Source organism: Diadema antillarum, unplaced genomic scaffold, assembly GCF_040938485.1.
Source record: "Diadema antillarum isolate AM-2024a unplaced genomic scaffold, OU_Dant_1.0 seq00000908_RagTag, whole genome shotgun sequence".
Classification (NCBI taxonomy): Eukaryota; Metazoa; Echinodermata; class Echinoidea; order Diadematoida; family Diadematidae; genus Diadema; species Diadema antillarum.
In genome coordinates, this window is record NW_027271765.1 from 626047 (window position 1) to 647888 (window position 21842).

Here is a 21842-nt window from a genome sequence, read left to right on the forward strand (position 1 = left end):
TCAAAGAGATTTTTCTGGAGTTTCTCAAGAGTTCTGTGGTTTCTCTGCATTTCCCGTACAGCGCCCTCTACGTTGAGACATGGAGTGATTTCATTCACGAAATTAGAGCCTAGTTCGGCGGAACAAGCGTATACAACGTCCCAATGGTCCCGATCCCATGATTTTCGCGTGAGCTGCCGTGTGCGTACCGTAACTTGCGCGAAGCTAACACGAAGCGTAGTTGTGCAAATTTACGATGAACATGAGTACATCAAATCAGTTGTGTCGACTGCTGTTTCGAAGGAGAAATATTCAGTTGATGCGAAGATGTTACCACGCCGAGAAAATCGCTACGATCGGTACACCGGCTGACAAGAATTCTCAGCAATACAAGGTGAGCGATGCCGATGGGGGCGATGTCCCCGTGTGCGAAGAACAGCTAGTGTTAGGATAACTATACACAGCCCAGTCGCTGTACATGGTGTTTTCGCATAGCGTAACAGTGTCTGGTCGGGCTAGTGTTAGGACATCGTACAGCGGTAGCTCGACTGCACGATGAATGCAGTGAGTGAGAGAGTGCACGAGTGGTGGTTAGAACGTCGCCGGAGAGAAGGAGGAGAGAGAGAGCGCTGGGCTGCGCTGGCTAGGCTAGGCTTTAACGTCAGGGATTACTTAGTAGAGACTGTGGGTGGTATTCTGAAATCCTTCCTCGGAAGAAATTTCTTCCTAAGTCAGGATATTTTCCTAAGTGGTATTCTAATCTTCCCAAGTTTCTCCATAAGTAACTTTCTTCCTAACCGTTAACCTTTACATTTTGTAGAGTTTTTCCTAACAGACTAAACTAGTCTTCTAACAGTTCTTACTATTGATTACTAAATTAGGAAAATATTCAATGACTAAAACATAAATGTCAAGTTTAATGAGGATGAATCCTATGAATCCAAATTACTGACTTCAGAAGAAGTTGGTATTCCAGTCCGGGAAACCCGCTCATGAGGACCGCTCCCGCGCACGAGGACTGCCCCGCCTCATGAGGACTGCCCCCACGCCTCATGAGGCCCGGGGTTTTAAATCGAGTTTTAATCAACCGATGCAGAGCGCCCATCAAAACACGAGTGCCAGCGTGTTTGCACAATGCAAGACTGCCGCACCTAGCGGCCTGATCCGACTAGTCGGATCAGGCCGTTAGGTGCGGCTCTGCATCGGTTGATTAAAACTCTATTTTTGAAAAAAAAAAACAGACAGGATTTTTTCTTCTTTTCATCATAACTGGATAGTGGACGTGTGTGTAACAAAAAAATCACTGTGCAAAGTTGCGACAATTTATACGTCAGATGTGAGATGAATAAGAAGTGAATAGGGGGCCTCATGAGGTGTTTCCCCCCCCCCCCCTCCCGGGCCTCATGAGGCGTGGGGGCGGTCCTCATGAGGCGGGGCAGTCCTCGTACGCGGGAGCGGTCCTCATGAGCGGGTTTCCCGGACTGATTCTGAAATGCACTTGGGAAAGAATTTTAGGAAGATTATTACTTTTAGGAAAGCCCCACCCCTGTTTGTCCTAAGTACGTTATTGTAAATGACAAGCTGCAAAACATTGTGATATTGTGAAAGGCGCGGCGCTTGTCATTCACTGCACACATTATGTAATTTATATGAAATGCGAAATATTTCATGCGAAATGGGCATGAAAAATGGGACATGCTGCACACATACAGGTATGGCATTACCGGACAGCATGGTTACATGGTAATTCCGGATGCGCACATTTTCTGCATACTAATGACTTCTCCCAATTGCCTTTAGAGCACTGTATGGACTGAAATTGCAAAAAATGTGACAAAAAAATGAAAAAAATGCTAAGAAATTCACATTTCACCTCAAACTTGGAAGAAGATGTTGATTTATCACAAGGTTTTATCATGAACTGTTCGAAAAGTTCAAGTTTGATGTTTTACCGTAAAATGCAAATTTCGCCGATTTTTTCTTAGTTGTCTGCTAGGTAAGAATGTGTATGGTGAATCATGGGTATGAATTGTGATTCTGGTGCAAGGACAAGGTGCAAAAGACGTTGCTATTCCATTACAAAAATCGTGTCCAGAATTATAATGCGATTTTACACCGCGCAAAAAGACAACTTTTTGGAGAGGGGTATATTTGAAGTCTATTTTACGGAAATCGGAGTGAATGATTTTCATAATTTTGCCGGATTTGTAATTTTGCCGAATTTGTAATTTACAAGTTGGTTTCTTATGATACAGCATTTTGTATTGGCTTAAGAAAGAACAGTGGGCAGGGATAAGGATGGCCTAATTTGCATTTAGAAGCTCCTAGGAAGAAATTCCAGAATACCAATTCTGTGTTTCCTAGGCACTTCCTAACTTTCTGGCTTGGGAAGAAACTTAGGAAGATTTTCAGAATGCCACCCTATATGTCTATAGCTTATACTATAGCTACAGCGTTGTAGCTAGGCCAAAGGGCAAGTTTAGCTTTTAATTCAGTATTTGACTGCAGCAGCAAAGGAAGCCTCCTCTGAATACCATTGCTAATCAGTGCTGTACAGTAGTACCTTAGTTAAAATTACAAAATGTAATTTTGCTAATTCAGAGGCTACGTGAATTGAACAATGCACAATGGTGATCATGAAGATGCTTTTTGCCGGCGTTTGCGATTAAAATTGAAGTAGTAATGTATGTTGAGGGGTCAAAATGAGTTGATCAAAGACCGTTAGTCGTTTGCTTGTACTTTGCACCTTGCACCCACTTGTGTTGGCAAGGAGATCTTCAACTCATGATACGCAATCAAATGTCTGCATCATTTTGAGTTATCTAATGTAGATCTCTCTATCTAGCAATGCCTCTAACCATGCTAACATGACCCAGGGTAGTATCACTCAGGCTGTAAAGTTTGGAAAGCTTTTGAGAATTCAAATGATTATCAACTTAGAATAAGGCCACCATTGTTGATTATGATGACTTATATTTGGACAGTTTGTCATCTTTTTTCAGAACACAGAGCTGTAGTGCAGTTCAACTTGTAATTGTAAGCTGCAGGGATGTGCATCAAGTTGAGCATGCAACACTGCCCCCATGTACCCCCCCCCCCCCCCCCCCCCCCATTTTCAGTCAGGGGTCCAATCATTCTGAAGATGACTTTCAGCTTTTGTAGCTCTCTATGTATGGAAGTATCCTAATTTTCTTCATACAATCTAGTACAGTTCAAGATTTTTTTTTCAGGAATACTTTGGGCATTTGACATGACTGTTAAATGGTAAAGAGGTGATTGCATGTCACTAAAATATGGTGATGAATGAATGCTTCCTGTCATTGCAAATTGGTTGTGACTCCAGACAAGAGGAGTATAGCCAGACATGTGTCGCAAGGAAAGATGCTTGTACGAGAGAGAATAACCACGCTCCTTGATCCAGGGTAAGTCTCCTTTATCTGTGACTGATATGGATAGTTTTGTTGTTGATATATATCACACTGCAAAGAATTACAAAAAGAAATGTATCATTTATACATATATTCTATATTTTTTTCAAAGTCTCAAATCATGTAAGAAATTAAATCATTTAAACGATCAGTGTGAATCTGGCTGGATGATGAGACAACTGCCTTTTGTTTCACATCAATTTATGTCTAAAGTAAAACTGCACGCTTGTATTCTTCGACCGAAAAGTGTATCAAATCTATCAAAGGTTGAGGCATTAAAACTTGCACTGATCAGAAATTTATAGCATATGCTAGCATTGCAGCATATTTTAGAATATGATGCAATTTGCAATGTGTGATATCCTTGCTTCATCTGAGCACAAATGCTTCTTTTCTTGTTCTCTCTCACTCAGGTCCCCATTTCTAGAGTTATCCCAACTAGCGGGCTACCAGCTGTATGGTGAAGAGGAGGTGCCAGCAGGTGGCATGGTAACTGGAATCGGGAGAGTTTGTGGGTGAGGAGATATACATTGTGACCATTTTGTTTTTGTTACATATTTGTTATTTTTTTCATGTTTTTTGAATGTGACTTGAGCTTGAAACACTCAGAAGGAACACTCATGCAGTAGTGCTGAATCCATTTCACAAAGCATTTTACAACGTCTGTGACTTAAGAAAATATTGTGGCAGCAATTTTGCAAAAGCCAATCAAATGTTAGCCTTTGAATAATTTGCTTTGTTAGCAGAGGTAAGCTGTTCATTTAGGAAATGGAAAATCCTTGTTCCCAACATATCTTCTATTATCATGCTAATTCATATACTATGAGTTTTTTCTTTGCATGCACTTTCCACTTTGCTTTTCTGTAATTACAAGTTTGTATTTCCAAAATATATGATGCGCTATATAAGAATTGTTGCTGTGTTGGCTCATATTGGCGCATATTGATGAAAGTGGACCCTGATTTGCTAGAAATTTCCCTCTCCCCCAAGAAACAAACAAACAAACAAACAAGCAAACAAGCAAACAAATAAAAGGTGTGTGTGACTGAAAGAGACACTCTCTATTTCTTGAGCCATTTTGACACAGTTTTCTTCTCTTCTGACAGAACGGAGTGCATGATTGTCGCCAACGATGCCACAGTGAAGGCCGGCACCTATTATCCCATCACGGTCAAGAAACACTTGCGGGCCCAGGAGATTGCCAGGGAAAACAACATACCTTGCATATATCTCGGTGAGATTTCTGTTTTCTGGTGCATTCTGGAGTATTTTGGACACCAGTGTAACCATTAGATGTTTACCATGAAATTTGATTCGAGATCGACGGTTGTTTCTTAACTAGTGCTATGACTGCCAGAGGGAGAAAAAACAAAATGTCTTGCAATGTCTGGATGAGATTTTGTATTCGATGGACCATTTGGTTGTGGAGATTAAATCTGACTTGTAAGGACAAGTTGCAACTAGTACCATGCTTACAAAAGAAAACAACATACCTCTCTTGCATCAAGATGAGATATAACTTGTAGAAAGCTTCAGATACTTTGAAACTGTTTCAGTTATAATACATTTTACCTTTTGTGGAGTCAACATGCAATTTTTTTACCCGATTGTGCAATTGTAAAGGTGACACAGCATGCAAATTATCAATATAGGTGAAGTTGAGAGTGTGATATGCTGTTGTGTCTCTTTAACTGCTGCAAACCATATGTGACCCTGCACCTCAAAACAAACAAAAAGTCGCCAGACATGAATTTTTAGTTAAGACCATATTCTGAAAAAGCAGACTTTAAGCTTTAAAATGATGTATAACTCAAATCAAATGGACTCTCCTATCCTATCTAAATATTGGAAAGAAAGCACAAACTCAGGAAAAGTGTGAACTGAGAAAAGAGGCTCTGAAGTACAGTGTACATTCAAGCGCTTTCATAATCTTTACCAAACTGTGCTGGCTGTGCGATGAATGGGACAAAAAAACAGGAAGTAAACCACCAGAGTAACAACAATGAAGGGATTATCAGATTAAACTGAAATTAAGCATGCCTCATTAACACATTCTGTCCATAATTAATGCCAACTTTCAAAGCAGTAGCACTATCCTTTCAAAAGTTATTAGAGTTGAAAGTGAAGAGTGTGGACAAGGTTTTTCAGAAATGAAAAAGGGATTCTAAAGACACACCTAATCACACTATTCTACCAAAAATGTTCGAGATCAACTGCTAAAAAAAACACACTTTCCTGCCCGTTTTATGATACCAAATTTTAGCATAATGTAAAAGAAGACCCGCTCTTTCAGAAAATGTGAAAAAGTCAAGTTCGGCTAGGTTGACCCATTTCACTTATTTTCAGTCCTCACGCAAAATCAGTGTGTCTGACTTTATGTTCGTTTTGAAGTGCATGGTCACATATGTTGAGCTTGATACTGTTAGGATTGTATCTTGCAGTTGATATTCCCCATGATGCAGTGATCACATAATGCAAGTGTAGACATGTCGTGTTATCAACTTGAAAACCATTCCTGTGATCTGTTCATTTCAGTTGACTCGGGAGGTGCAAATCTGCCAAGACAAGATGAGGTCTTCCCCGGGAAGGAAAACTTTGGCAGAATTTTCTTCAATCAGGCTACAATGTCAGCAGCTGGAATCCCCCAGGCAAATGACTCATTTTATCTCATTGATATTGCTCCTTGGTCTTACAAGTCACAAACTCTTAGCCGGAACAACTCAGACAGACACCATGCTAAAAGAATTTCTCATTTATTATTGACGTCTTGTGCAGATGTGATATCTTTCACACGCTAATTCATCCCCATGATTTTGTGCTTCCTTTGTGATTTCTTTAATTCATATTCTTCGTGAGTTTTCACTGAGGCTAAGATTTTTTCTTTTCAGTTTACATATTGATTGCGGACCAATGGACTTCTAACATCTTCAAAGCAAACATCATGTCTGTTCCTATAATATCTTCCTGTTTATGAATATACATCAATTTCCTCATTAAAACTTCACCAGCTTGTAGGGGTTATGGGAAGAAGAAAGCCCCCCCCCCCCCCCAAAAAAAAAAAGAGAAGAAAACATGGGAAAAAAAAACTATACGAGGTGAACAGAAAATGCAGGCTAGTTTACAGTACAGGTACTTGCCAACTATTCCCAGCAAAGAAGAGTATTCCTTTTTTTGTTTGTTTGTTTGTTGAAGAAAAAATGAAGAAGCTGTACTCGACTTTGAATTGCTATTTTGCAGAGACTGATGTTTGTGAGATGGCTGAAAATTCCTATGTAGCAACATTTCTCACATTCATTACTATTTCAGGGTTGGCTGGTAGGGACAATACAAATTTGATTGCGATCTGCAAATGCATGTAAAAATGTTAGGTCACGGAGACTTCTCATTTTCAATCAATGTCTGTATCTGCCTGCTCAATTTGCTGTTGCAGATAGCCGTCGTGATGGGCAGCTGTACAGCCGGAGGCGCCTACGTGCCAGCCATGGCCGATGAGAGCATCATAGTCAAAGAGCAGGGGACAATTTTCCTGGCTGGCCCTCCGCTGGTGAGTATTATACAACACTTCAAAAGAATGTAGCTATCTGATTGGTCGATTGCTCATCACGTGACGTTCAGTTAAATGTTCCAGTGCATGCTGTCGCTGTTAGCCGCGCAAATTTGTTTGACCAAAAATGGATACCGCACAGTTGAATGTTATTAATTTCCATTGACTCCCGTGTTAGTCTCACAATTGACTCAGTGATTGTTCCATTGCACAGCTCTGAAGTCACAATAAACAAACCTTTGCCGTGCGCACTCAGCAATTATAATTGCACTTACAAATACAAGTACATATTTTGTCACTCATTTTTGTAAACAACTTCAACCGATCACAGTATACGACTGACTGTGACTGTGCTACTTATTTGCCTTTCACAGAAAATGGTTGCCATTTCTAGGCTTTTTTCAAGAATGTGTGTGGACCACATCTGTTGACATCCAAGGTGTTTTATAAAACAAATAGTGTATGGTCTTTACTCATGCAAGGGAACAAGATTTTACACTCTGAGAAAAATGAGGCACACTATTCAACTCTGCTTTTCCTCGTTGAATAGAGCACCTCTATCTTTCACCTCGTGCGAAATCTTTACCATTGCACTCGTGACCATTTACTTTTTGTATATAATCAGGGGGCGCAATGCTGTCAGCATCACAGCAAATGGCATTCCAAAACTCTGGCCCCTGTGTAACCATTCTGTTTCTTTGTCAAATACAAAGCTGTTCTCTAGTTAAAGGGAACATATCTAATTTTGATGCATACAGTGTACAACTTTTCTAACATTGCGCAAATGATGTACAATGTCAAGAGAGAAATGTAATGGGTGTCAGCATCATCGAAGTTTATGTTTACAGTATTTTCACGTCTCATTGCAAAACGTGTACTGTATATGCCATATATTTTGCGAGTCCAATATTTCACATATTGGAACTTGTACGACAATTTTGTGAGTGGTTGAATTTGTTATTGAGAATCACATTGACAGAATGAGAAAGAAGTATTATCCCTTTTCAAGGAAAAAAGTTGGTGATTTCCCAAGTTGGAAAAAAAAATACAATGCATATGTGTTTAGACAAGGCAATATTATCGTAAGTTGTCCATTTGTGAATACAAGATGTGCAAAGTTTACGGAAAAAATCATACTGTAAAATATACTGTGTCTGCAGTAGTCAGTGTGAAATGGGGAAAAATGAAACTATACTAACTGATATCTGCAGATGATTAATATTGCTTTTTTTTTTTTTTAGCAAGGCTGGTGAAAGGATGGAGTTAGATATGATTCATCCGTTGTATGTTGTCACACTATATTACCAGGTGCGCGCTGCCACGGGAGAAGTGATCTCGCCGGAGGATCTGGGTGGAGCCGATCTCCATTGCAGGTAAAATCCAGGATTCTGTCTGCCAGCCATATAGACTTGAGCTGACGTTTACTCAAAACTTGCTTCCGCAAGAAGTGATCAATCTTTGGATGATCTCAATATGGTGATGTGAAGCGGCAGCAAGCAGAATTATTATCAGTGAATGCTGTCATATTTTTTATTGTTCATTATTATGATGTTCTATACTGTCAAACAAAGAGAGCAATTTTTCTTTAAAATCTTTGAATCAGTCGATTATGGAGTATCTTTTTCATTGTCGTTGTCAAGGTCTTTTTCTTTATTAGATAGTTATAGTCTAGTTACACAACTTATATTTCAAATCAATTAATATTGATAAATCCATTGATATTATTACATTTTCAGTTCCTCTACATCAATGATTAAAGGTAAAAGTCCTCATTCATAAAACCAGCCAATTATCTTCAAATTCATTCCAGGGTAACATTTGATATGAAACCTGTCAATGTTGCTAAAAAAGCACTTGTAGATTATGCATTCTGAAGTTGACATTGTTCTTGGCTGTGTGTGTTAATTCATAGGTCATCACTAGGTTCTATAGAGATGACAAAATCAGAACTTTTATGTTCTTGTGCTGCTGTAATCGAATGAAGTTATTGCTGTGCTGTGTCTACCAACTGCCTTGTTTAATCTAAGCTTTAAGTAATACTCCTATTCTTATTCAAGACCTAGCCATTTATATGCAAGCGAGGACTTCTGGTATTATCACCAGCGACTAATGTAAATGAAACAAGAGGCAGTTTTGTGCCTGGTCTTTCAGTCCCCTTCTCTCTTTCCAATCCAGCGTGATTTTTAAAACATCAGTATGAAATGGACCGTTTCTTCTTCACTTGCTGACAGGGTATCAGGTGTAACCGACCACTTTGCCAATGACGAGCAACATGCACTGTACCTAGCCAGGAGAGCGGTGGCAAATTTGAACAGGAAAAAGGAAGTCAATGTAAGTTGACACCACATGATATTAAGTTCAATGTCAGGCATGAAAGGTACAGACATTACAGGATTTTTTTTTTTTTAATGTAGCCTTGGGCATGCAATATTTGCCTAACATTTCCTGCTTTTCCTGTATAGCTCTTGGATTGTCCACTTTAAAGGTAAAACATAGTTTCCACATGCCTGCTGAAAGAAAATTTTTGCTCTAAAATGGGCATGTATGCATGAGGAATGTGTGAAAGAACACTGTGAGAACAATGTGATAACACAGTATCAGTTGCATTACGATGAAAATACTACCCAAAAAAGTTAGATTCAGATTGGACATAAAGGGGAGGTCCTGTGTGTTGGGTAGTCATGACGCATGCTTGTAAAAATGCCCTCGTCATTCATCGCAAAGAGCAGGGTGCTAACCTGGTAAAGTAGTCCACCTACCTACCAACAAAAGAAAAAGTGGCGAATGATCCCGACCCCTCGTGCTTTGCCCCAGGTGACTAGCAATAGACAGCAAATGGTATCTACCAGGCACATTATGCCGTATGAAGAAGAAGTTCAAGCTTTTGATTGTGAAGGTTGTATGTTTTTGGTTTTCCCCCGCTGCCAGATCCCAATCCAAAAGCCGAGGGAACCGCTTTACGATCCCGAGGAGCTGTACGGGATCGCGTCAGTGGACTTCAGCAAGGTCTACGACATCAGGGAGGTGGTTGCGAGAATCGTGGACGGCAGTGTCTTCCACGAGTTCAAGCAGCAGTACGGAGACACACTTGTCACAGGTGATAAATCTCTTTCTCACGCCACCTTGATGTTGATATATATTTGACTCTGGTGACTCTAGGCGATTGTAATAATCACTACCTTGAAAATGATATAGAGTGCACTCTCGTTATAACGAACACAGTTATAACGAGATTTCCGGTTACAACGAAGTAAAAATCCAGGCCGTAACACTGTCCGCTCTATGTTTTTTATTGTTTATTTGTTCGGTTATAACAAAATTTTGATGTAACCAAAGAAAGTGGCTGGTCTCGAGGACGTCGTTATAACGGGAGTCCACTGTACAGCATTTTCTATGATGCATGACTCTAATTGGCTGTCAACCAGTTTGCATTCATACCTTTCGATACTCGGTAATTTACTTGTGTCAGTTTCTTTACTTCACTTCTTGCGTATGTGTTCTAATGTGCATCAGTTCATTCCCTGCATTGAGTTTAGTACTCGTCAATCAAATTTTTACCCTAGATATCAGAGTTGAATCAGTGAAGCTGATTTCATAGTAGGCACTGTGGAAGCTGTCTTGCTTAGCCAGTCTCACATTTTGATACTCTTCACATCCAAGCACTGGCACAGAAGATTTTTGCCATTTTGTTTTTTTCTTTAATCACATTCAGTACAACATTCCACTATATGTAAATATTAATGTTGCGACAAGAAATGCTATTGAATGCAGAATTTTATAATCGTTTACCGATTCAATTTCATTATTTTAGATTTTATTCTTTATCTTTTGAAAGAGCCTGTCCATCTGTCCAATTTTTTCATCAGTGGTTTTTAGCATAAATGGTCAGCAGCAGGTCTTGTAATCCTTTTATATCGTTTTTGCGGCTTCACAATGCTCAATTTACAATGTATATAGGGACTCATTTTAATAGTCAACCATTTAGGTTTGGTAGTGTGCAATTGCTCTCAAAACACTGTTTCAGTCATATATATTGTGCTTTTTGTGACTTGGTACATTCAGTATGCAACTGTTATGATGTAGAAATGAAATGCTCTCGTCCACTGCACTCAAAAAACCTTTAAGACTGGCTTGGAAATATCATACAGATATCATGCCATTTATGGCATGATATCTGTCAAAATCAAATATGAGATGAGAGTTTTTTTTGGCTCAATCACCACCAAAACAACAATAACAGCAACAACAACAAAAGACCACCAAAAAACAAAGTCTCCGCACAAAGTCAGAGACTGCACAATAAGTTTTCTCTCACTTGCATGAATATTAACGCCTTCCCTTGTTCCAGGCTTTGCTCACATCCACGGCTACCCAGTGGGTATCCTGGGAAACAATGGCGTGCTCCTTTCATCCTGTGCCCTCAAGGCAACCCACTTCATCGAACTGTGCTGCCAGCGAAAGATCCCCCTCCTCTTCCTCCAGAACATCACAGGTCAGTGCGTGGATTCGTCACCATCCTTTCCCACTTTGTCTGTTTCCGAGTCATGTTTGAAAATGGCACTGCTTGACGATGGCTGCATTCAGTCCCAGATATAGCGAATCGTGCTGGAGCATTCATACTCATTTTCTGAAGCATGCCACAAGGGTACATGTACCTCCAAGGCTCACTTCTTTCATTAGTCTTCTACATGCTAACATATTGTGTAAAAAAGAAGCAAGAGAATTACAGCTGAAAATGAATGCTCAATGCTTCCAAGCAACAGGTGAAAATCTGTAAATGAATTGATTTCTCTTAATTAGTAGTGTTCAATTGAACACTAATGTTAACTGTTTCCTAGCATGTTGGTTTTTTTTTTCATAATCTTGATAGTGACAGGATAATTTCCAAAAAATGTTTCAACGCATCAACTTTTGTTGTTTCATCGATTTGGACTTCATCATGCTCAGTCAATACAGTTTAACTGTTGTCTCATGAGCTTCCTCAATATTAGACGTTGTCTTTGATGTGAGATTTGTCAAGATTTAGCCAAGTTTTGCCTTGTATGATGTTTGTGCTGCTGATGTGAGCTGATATGATTTCAGTTTTTCCAGTTTTACCCATGAACCATCACAGGGGTTTTAGGCCCATGTCTTGAAATTTCTGACACATACTGTGTACTGTGTGATTGTGCCTTTGGGCACATATAATACTTTCTACATGTGTTTCATATTTTACTTAACAACCTGCTACTGCAAAAGTGAAATATTTTTCAGTGTGGAAAATTTTCACAAATTTTGTGTTCCGCACTAACTGCCACAGAAATGAAAACCTGCCAATATTTCTGGAGATATCAAATTATGTACAAAACACTGATTTTGTGGTACAATGTAACTTTTAAACATGTGAGGATTACACAAATATGCCCAAATTTGATCGAAGAAAGTTTCATAGTAGGCAGGTAAGCAGCTGTGATATATTGAAATTTCCCTTTTGCTGCTAAGTGTAGGCCACTGGTATAACAGTATTCAACCTCATCCTATTTTTGTCATGTGCTTTTCTGATTTTTGAAAAAAAAAAAGGTTTCATGGTGGGCAGGGAAGCGGAGGCAGGAGGGATCGCCAAGAACGGCGCCAAGATGGTGACGGCCGTTGCCTGTGCCAACGTACCAAAGATCACTCTCATCGTTGGTGGCTCCTTCGGCGCTGGCAACTACGGCATGTGCGGAAGAGCTTACAGGTCAGTCAAAAACAAAACGGGCTCTCACCATGTGGAATGTAGAGATGCCTGGAGAGTTACTTACCGATCAAAGGGCACTTTCACACCATTTTCCAGCTGGCTTCGATGAATAGAGCAAAGTCAGATGAACGAAATGATTGCTGTTCCATGGTCAACAATCAACTCTGTGCTTGTTTTTGTGCTCATGTGATTGGGAGTTAATAAGGAAAAAAAATTGATCTAAAAAATGCTAGTGCTCAGCATTGCATCAGCATTATATTAAGAACATACCTAGGTTTGGGGACAAAAAGCATTATTTACAAACGTTTAGTGGTATCAAATTTAAGCCAATGGAAAAGATTCCATGTTGAAAGGCCAAGGTCTTCACTTCTAGAACTTGTGTTCTCAAATGCTCATTTACACCGGACAACTGACTACAGGTGCCTTGTAGTGAAATGCTTTAGTCCTGACATGTGAAGTGGCACATAATCCATACAGAATCTTTTGGCTGTAGATTTGATATCATGGTGCATACTTTGTATATACTCTTGCGATGTGTATGTTACCTTCATTTCATACTCTCAAGAAGCCTTATATCCTCTTTTGTGTTGAACTTGCCGCACCAATTGTTAAACAAAAAGCAGAATTTGAAAAAAAAAAGAAACAAAAAGATATGAAAAAGCCTTGAATTGAAATCACCCACCTTTCATTAGATATATTTTTGTTGTTGTCGTTGTTGTTCTGTTTTATGGTTGTTGTTGTTTTTTTTTTTTGCAGATGCTAATTAAAATAATAATTATATTCTTTTGATTTGTGGTTGTACAGTCCGCGATTCCTGTACATGTGGCCCAATGCACGCATCTCAGTGATGGGTGGGAAGCAGGCTGCTCTGGTACTGACACAGGTCATGGCTGCCCAGAGGAAGAGGGAGGGTCTAGAGGTAAAGTTGATCTTCCAGTTTCTCTCTCAGATTTGTAAATTTTCGTGAACTTCTTTCTGTGGGTTGCTGATTTTGTGCAGATTTAATGACTTGGAGCAATTCCACCAAATCTTTCTCTACTATATCTAAATCGTGTAGAAATCTTGGAGTATTATTTGATTCTACAATGCCCATGTCTGTTTAGATCTCTGCTGTCTGTAAATCTGTGAGGTATCAGTTACGCAATTTGGGCATTATTCGCAAGTATTTAACTCGTTCAGCCACAGAAAAAATAGTTCATGCTCTTATATCGTCCCGACTTGGCTTTGGTAATCAACTCCTATTTCAGCTACCACAATCTCAACTTTCATGGTTACAAAAATTGCAAAATTCAGCAGCTCGCATAGTTATCCTTACCAGGAGAAATACTCACATTACCCCTGTTTTGTCCTCATTGCATTGGTTACCCATTGAATCTCGCATCGTATTTAAACTATTACTATTTGTTTTTCATTGCATACACGGATCTGACCAAGAGTACAATGTTAATTTTCTGACATTTTATAATTTTCCCAGATGTTTAAGGTCGTCCGATTGTAGATTGCTTGTTGTTCCAAAAACGAAAAAATCATGCTGGGATCAGTCATTTGCACATGCTGGACCTTACCTGTGGAATCAGTTGCCTCAAGCTATCTGTTACATTTCGAATGTTGACTCCTTTAAAGTTGCCCTCAAGACTCATTTGTTTGTAACCATTTTCCAGTAGAATTGTATATTATGATTTTTTTTTCCATCATCATTATTGTGTCATTCATTTTCATGTGCATGTTTGTGTATTAAGGATTTTTGTATTTCATAAGTTACTTCTTCTACTGCGCCTTGAGCACGTTAGCTATGTGGAATTGGCGCATTATAAGTACCCTGTATTATTATTATATATAAAGCCCTGTTTTAACAGACCTTTCTGTAGCAATGCGGCAACAAAGTCCAGAGAATGAAATTCCTCTAAAATTCAATGAAAACGCAGGAGAGAGTGAGGGGTACAGTTTTACCAGACACACACCGAAAACCTTACTTGGGTAGGTTTCCACGAAGGGGGTGTGTCCACTGATGCAACCACAAGTTTATACCTACCATGCCTACCTGCCAGCGCTGCCTATTGTTTTAGATTGTGCACGTACAATCATTGATATCAACTACATACATGTAGAGATCAGTGGTTACAATCCATGCACATGATCGGCGCGTAGCCGTAGCGTGTCAGTCATTATCTGTCTGCAAAGTTGTGCATGCGAGTTGAGTGTATCAAAGGAATGTTACCGCAGTTGTGTTCTAGTAGAAGGATTGCCAGGGTAATGTCAGGGTTATGCTAGGGTAGAATTTGGCAAGTTACGGTAACAACATCCGAGCAACACTTTGCGGGGACCGTTTTAACAAGCAGGGTGAAAAAGGACATTACGCAGATGTTGCCATAGTAACTCTAGTTTGAAAGGCTCTCTTTAAAACAAGGCTTTAGATATGCAGTGAAATTCAGTTACCAATTTAACCCTTTCCGTGCCAGTGAGTCAAATGTGTACAAATTTCACAAACATACCTGTTAACAGGAAATTAATGTGGCATGCACAGGGTTAATGATAAAAAAATGATTAATTCTACAGCAAAATCCCCCCCCCCCCAGGAATTGATGGGCTAAAGCCATCGTTGTTTGATTCTGTGAATTAATCCTCTGCTCCGTCCCATCCAGTTGTCCAAAGAGGAAGAGGAAGCAATCATGGCACCCATCCTTGCCAAGTACGAGGAGGAAGGAAGCCCGTACTATTCCAGCGCCAGGTAAGACCCATTCAGACCGCCACCCATAAAGAACAGAAAGAACACCCATGCTGTGAAAAGAAGAGTTTATCACACTTGTGGGGCATAGCTGACAGTCTATGCCCGTGGAGTAGGAAAATATGGGTATTTATTACCCCCACAACCCCCTCCTCCCCCATGAAAAAAATGATGGTGATGATGATGATAACATCAAAATAACTATATTTTTACAAATGACTTAAGTAATCTATATTTAATACACTATCTGTAAAAAAAAAAACAAACCTTGAATAATATATTGTTTACTCATTATTTATCTAGCGATCCACGTCCCACGAGCTTTGCTTTTTAGTGAATCGCTATTTTCCATGATTGAAGTTATTCTCCGAACGCTCACTAAGTATACATGCATTGTTCCTCGTAATTATTGTACATTATGTTGTTATGTATAATTTATTTCGTATACTACATGAATCTTTTGTAAACGTTTGGACGATTTCATTTCATGACATGTATACTTTGTATTATGTTTATGATCTTCGTTGATTGGAAATAAACTATGATTGAATTGAATTGAATTGAACATGGTTGATTTTATTGAATAATTCTGCAATCTGTGTTTGTTCTGATCCCCTTACATATATGTTGTTTCCTCCTGTAGGAGATTGAATTATGAATAAGTTAAGCGCTGGTATTTTATTTTTAGTAGGAAAACCAGGAGACAAATATCATTGATAATACTCATAGAGGTTTGTTTGAAAAGTTAGAGTCTTTTTTTAAAACAATGAGCCAAAAGGCAGGTGAAAATTCTGTGTATTTCTGGGTGTGTGGGTATGTGTGTCTTGAAGAAGCCTTGCGCTGAATCCATGCTAAAGAGTTTTTGCTGTCTTTCTCCTAAAGAAGTAATGGGTGTTTTGTTCACATGGTATGAGCAGAGTGCCAGCAATCATCTTGTTAAAGTAATGGTATTTTGTTCACATGGCATGTGCAAAATGTGACTATGTGAGCATATAAACTGGTGGTGTGTATTACAGCCAACATTTTCCTTGTTTTCTCTTCCCACTCCCCCAGGCTATGGGATGATGGGGTCATTGATCCGGCCGACACCCGGAAGGTCCTTGCCCTCAGTCTTAGTGCTTCTCTGAATGCCCAGGTTCCTGACACACAGTTTGGGGTGTTCCGCATGTAACCCCTCCTCTGAGCAGACCGACCAAATGTGACAATGTTTTAATATCCCCTGCTTTGTCGGCATCATCATCGTCGTCGGCAGCGGGTCGTCGGCAGTCTCTCTCGGGAGTTACGTCGCCATTTCTGTAGTTCCCCTCCGGTTTGATTTAGGTATTGGTTGGAAAGAACGGTGGGCTTGGGTTGGGTGGTGGGAGTATGTGATAGGATAAGCAGGCACCACAGACTAACAGAAACTCTAGAACCCCAAAAGACTTTTGCTGCACAGGGTATATTTTGTACTAATGGGATCTTCACCTATGAAGTGGTCGAAAAGGCTTTCCTTTCATTGCTAGATGGTTTCAGAGTTTCCAATTTCCTTCACTATATCTAATTCCCTGTACATGCATTACAGCCCTTTTGTATCGAAACTGGACTTGGCTCATGGATCCGTTTAAAGAAGTCAAGCCCCTACCTTCATGACAAGAGCTCTGGTATACTTGTCGTAGCACATGGCATGATCTTATAAAGACTGCAGTGAAAACCACAATATCCCGTGGAACAAGAACATAAAAAAACAAAAACCTGCAATCCAAATGCATATGTAGGTTTGTTAAGTGGTCTGTAGTCTCAAGTACTCCTCACAATTTGAGTGTCAGTTTCCTGTTTTTGCCGTTAATGAAAGATATAGTACAGTCCCAACCCCAACCTCCCCCCCCCCCCCCCCCCCCACCACCACTTTTGAATCCGAGTCACGTTCTCAGCCTTCAAATTGATGTAGAAGGTGATCCACTTATCAGACAGGTGCTTCCGGGGAAGAAACTGATCACCCCGAGCAGAAAATTTAAAAAAAAATCAAGTGTGCTTTTGTTTCAGATCTGGCAAGCTAGCTACACAGACTGTGGTCTCACATTCATTATAGTGAGGAGATATTTGATGATGCAAATCTCTGTGTACGTGTGGATGGACAAACTATATTTTAAGTCTTTGAGGGAAACGAAAGAGGAAAATGTTGTGGTGCAAGAATGATGATACAAAGATCAGTGAAAGAACCACAGCAGAACTGTGTTTTTGCTGCCAATTGTATTTTTATCTTCTTTTTTTTCCTTTCTTCATTGTAAGGTGTTTGGTTTTACTAGCAGTGAAGTATTCATTGTTAGATTGTGATAATTGCAGTCTGCTTCCTTTCCCTTGTGGCAGAGTACAGGGGGAACTTTGTCGTAACTCCTCATATCGTCTGTTGAGAATGAGAAGGGCGTTAAGTTGTCTTGAACACTATGGGTTTTGTAGCAACTTAACGCCCTTATCATTCTCAACCGACGATATTTGGTATCTCACTACATTAGGGATGAAACCAAGTGAGTATATAAAAAAGAATGGGACTTGCACAATTACCTTGTTTAATATACCAGGTACTGCGCTGTATCCAATCTTGTTACGAGGTTCCACTTTTATCAGGGAAATGGGGAGAACTAAAGTGTTTGGAAATGTGGGAGGAGTGAAAATGAAACAGGAGCATGTCGCAATATGGAATGTGGTGTCCAGTAACTAGACCCCCATTGGAGGTGAGGTTGAGTTAACCGTTGTGCTCAGTGGACAATGGGTCAGGAGGGGCAAGGTAGGCAGTACACTTCCACTGTCAAGGGAGGAATTTTTTTCGCAAGAACTTTGAACAGGAATGAGGTAACTTTCATGTAACAGAGCGTAGAGAAATGGGACTGGAATAGGAGGCAATGATGAAAATGGAATTCAGACAATCCTTCCTCCCATATGCATGGCTGGAATTATTAAGTGAAGTTGGCTTGATCTTCCCCAAATGGAATGCACAGAAAACGTGCAAACGGAGATGTGTTATTTCAGACAAGAATGTTTACAACTACTCTTGATAGATGTCATGTGTTTGTTTTTGAATGTTGCTGATTTTTTTTTTTTTTACATTTTATTTTGTGTTTTGTTTTCATTTTGTTTTGTTCACTATGCCTCTTCAGGACTTAGCAAGCCAAACCATTATGTGGCATGGGGTAGGTCGTTTTACATATCCATGTCTATTTATTTCAATTTGCGGGAATGTAGAAAGAAGCAGAATTCTTCAACACCTGTATTCAAAAGCTGCAATGTCTGTATGGTTTGAGACACCAATGGAAGAGTTGTTACTATTACATCTGAAAAGATGTGATTTTTTCTATCATGTCCAACTTGGCGATCTCCAAATTTGCAAACCAAGCTGGTGTAATGAACTTTAATTAAACCAAATACCATTGGTGTGTCCTCATGTTTTGTTTTGTTTTGTTTTGAAAATGTTGGAAGATAATGTCAAATTTCGTGTCGGGGGTACATCATGTTTGAACCAACTATAATATCTTTGTGTGTAAATAAAATCAGATAATACATATCTAACAAACAGCATGGTATGTTACGGTGTGTGTGTTGTTGTTTTTTCGTCACCATTTTGCTCAAAAGCTATTCTCTAATTGGTCACATTTTTTTCATGTGTTCTTATGAAGAGAAAATGTTTTCACAAACCCACTTTTTCCACACCAGTATAAAATTGGTATCCACTAGAAACATGTGTGACTGTTACCCCCCAGTGTGAAAGGGGCATCCACTGGAAGTATGGTGTGTGTCGATTACCCTTCCCACCCCAGTATGAAAGGGGTATCCACTAGAAGCATGATGTGTGACTACATGTATTACCTTTCCCATCCCAGTATGAAAGGGGTATCTACTAGAAGCATGGTGTTTGTCTATTGCCTTTCCCATCCCAGTATGAAAGGGGTACCAACTAGAAACATGATGTGTGACTATTGCAAAGGAATGTACGACAGCATTTTGTTGTTGTAAAGGCACAGTGTCATTGACCCATCACTCTGCCGGATATTTGTTGAAATAATTCATGTTCTTCATATTGGGCTTGGAATGTGGCCAAAAGTCCTCCGAAATGGAGAGAGGAATTCCTGGAAAGCATTTCCATTGTGTATAAAAATTAGATAGATGGTGACTCCTATCATGTTCCCTTCTGTCATCGCCCATATCATATCCAATAGTGGCCAGTGATTACCAGGGGCCCATTTCATAAAAAGTTGATATGATAGCAACTCTTGCTGGAATGGCAATTGCCATGGTAACGACAAGAATCGAGCGTCCTGATTGGCTGTTGCTGTGGGAAGTTGCCATTCCAGCAAGAGTTGCCATCCTAACATCTTTTATGAAACGGGGTTTAGAAGTGCAGGTGCCCAAAATTCACCAAACCACACCAATACACGGATGACAGAAATGAAGACATTTCTTGAATTTGACCATAAATTTCCTGTGATTGCTTCTTCCGTCTCAGTTTGTGGCAATAATGTATCTTGTACGACTACGAGATGCTGCACATACATGTACATTAAAAGTTTATGAGATATCTGTAAGTTAATACTGATTTGGTTGAATTGAAACTTGATACTAAACATCTTTTGCTTCATCTCTGTTCAAGCGAGTGAAATCCAACTATACAGTATGTGGATCGCGTGAATGCAGCAAACCCAGAAGACATCCAAAATGGTGTAGTCTTCTCATCCAGCAATGGCGACACTGAAACTCTTTAATAAATTCACAACTTTTGAACGTATTGTCCGATTCTCCTCAAACTTTCACTGATGCGTTCAACTAAAATTGCTGCATTCACTAAATCAACATATAATATATATTTGGGTTTCATTCCCCCCCCCCCCCCCCCATCCATCCTATTGTCATCTTTCCCTCCCCAATCTGCTATGGTTACTGAATGTAACCAGCATATTGAAAGATGGCCTAATGCTTTAGAAAGTATTTACATTAACAGAAATAGTTACACTATTTTTGAAATAGGCAAGGAAGGCACACAAATATGTACACACAGAAAGACGCGTCTTACACAAGATCAGTGGTTGTATCTATATTTCTGTATTTCAAAAGAAATTCAGTTTCTTGCACACTCAAAACAGAAATACAGGTAAAAGTGGACAGGGGATAAAAAGGACAGGTAGAGCAAAAAAAGAAAGAAAAAAAAAATCAACACATCAACTTGACATAGGAAATGTAAAAATGCTCTCCACAATATCATATTTCCCAAATTTTCTATTTTCAGCTTAAAATTGCAAACACAAACAAAAACATAAATGTTTAGATGTCTCTGCACAAAATATGCAAGAGGCATCCTTTTCCGGTGAATTATATTTTCTTTTTTTTTTTCTTTTAAATCAGACTACACACACACAGACCAGCTGGAACATGCTCTCTGTAATTCTTCAACGTAGGACCAAATGACAACGTTCGGTCAACATTCCATCTCCTTGTTTGACAGAGGTCATCTCACAAAAGCCATCCCTACGTACATATGAATGAATGGGTGTGGTCAAGAGGGACGTTCCATCCCAGACCACGGCGGATGGCTTGCGTAGATGCTCTCGACCACTGACCTCACACTGGCCACTAAGAGAAATTTTTTTAAAAATATATATACGTACGTGTCCACATTTAATTGCCGCCAACACAGCAAGCATTTACCACAGCACAACACACATTGGATGATAGGTGGGGTAGAAACACTTTTAACACGTAGTAAAGCCATGGCCCCCTACAGATACTGACTGAACGCTGGAACAGAGGAAGCGAGCCTACTCGTAAACACTGTCTTGTCACAGAAAGTTTCGAACAACATCCCATAGTCGCGGATACCAAAGTGGCAGCAGTGCATCCTAAAAATCTGGGTCTCGCATGAATTGTCGGCGTAGTTGCACTTGACTTGCAAGACTGGCGTTGGTCGTAACAAATTGGCCAGCCCTGCCTCGAACAAGCCTAATGTTTGACTTCAACTCTTCCAACAAGGGGGCCCAGTGAAGGATTGCCTTGCATCGTTTCTATGGCACATGTAACCAACAACGTTTTGCTCTGGCACATCTTATATGACGTAGGGTGAAAAAATTGTAAATCTTACCTAGCTCTCTTTTTTTGTCATGTAATGAACCAGTATTTCCAATGGACTGAGCAACTGTCAGGCAAACTAAAACTGCCATGTTTCGATGCCAGCACATACTGAAATGATTTATATGATGAACATATCGCAAATCTCTGTAAGGTTCGCAATGTAATCATTCTTCTAAGCTATGCAAGAGTAATGTCTACTCAAAATTCAAAAAAAAAAAAAAAATCTATTCCCTTTAACAACTGATATTAAAGGACAGCCACTACAACTCTCTTCTCCCAATCTAATACTTCAACTTGCTAATTACAGGTCTCTGCTGAATTAAAATGGGTTTCCTGTATGGTAAAATTCAACAGAGG

The 21842-nt window shown here is 39.6% G+C and overlaps 1 protein-coding gene across 1 annotated transcript; it reads left to right on the forward strand.

The window, feature by feature from the left end:
* The first annotated feature begins 235 nt into the window (after positions 1-235).
* LOC139741171 (methylcrotonoyl-CoA carboxylase beta chain, mitochondrial-like) lies at positions 236-16584 on the forward strand. The gene is made up of 15 exons (XM_071651763.1): positions 236-423; positions 1965-1975; positions 3323-3401; positions 3821-3922; positions 4514-4641; positions 5943-6055; positions 6838-6951; positions 8260-8324; positions 9183-9282; positions 9880-10048; positions 11300-11443; positions 12511-12667; positions 13472-13586; positions 15310-15395; positions 16446-16584. The coding sequence occupies exons 1-15, from the start codon at positions 236-238 to the stop codon at positions 16561-16563; spliced, it is 1689 nt and encodes a 562-aa protein (XP_071507864.1). The 3' UTR covers positions 16564-16584.
* The last annotated feature ends 5258 nt before the right edge of the window (positions 16585-21842 follow it).

Excerpts from the sequence above, each read along its gene's own strand:
- LOC139741171 (XM_071651763.1), top strand. The coding sequence starts at position 236 with ATGAACATGAGTACATCAAATCAGTTGTGTCGACTGCTGTTTCGAAGG. Across the intron at positions 6,056-6,837 it reads CAGCAGCTGGAATCCCCCAG|ATAGCCGTCGTGATGGGCAG; the intron begins GCAAATGACTCA and ends TTGCTGTTGCAG. Across the intron at positions 15,396-16,445 it reads CCGTACTATTCCAGCGCCAG|GCTATGGGATGATGGGGTCA; the intron begins GTAAGACCCATT and ends CCACTCCCCCAG.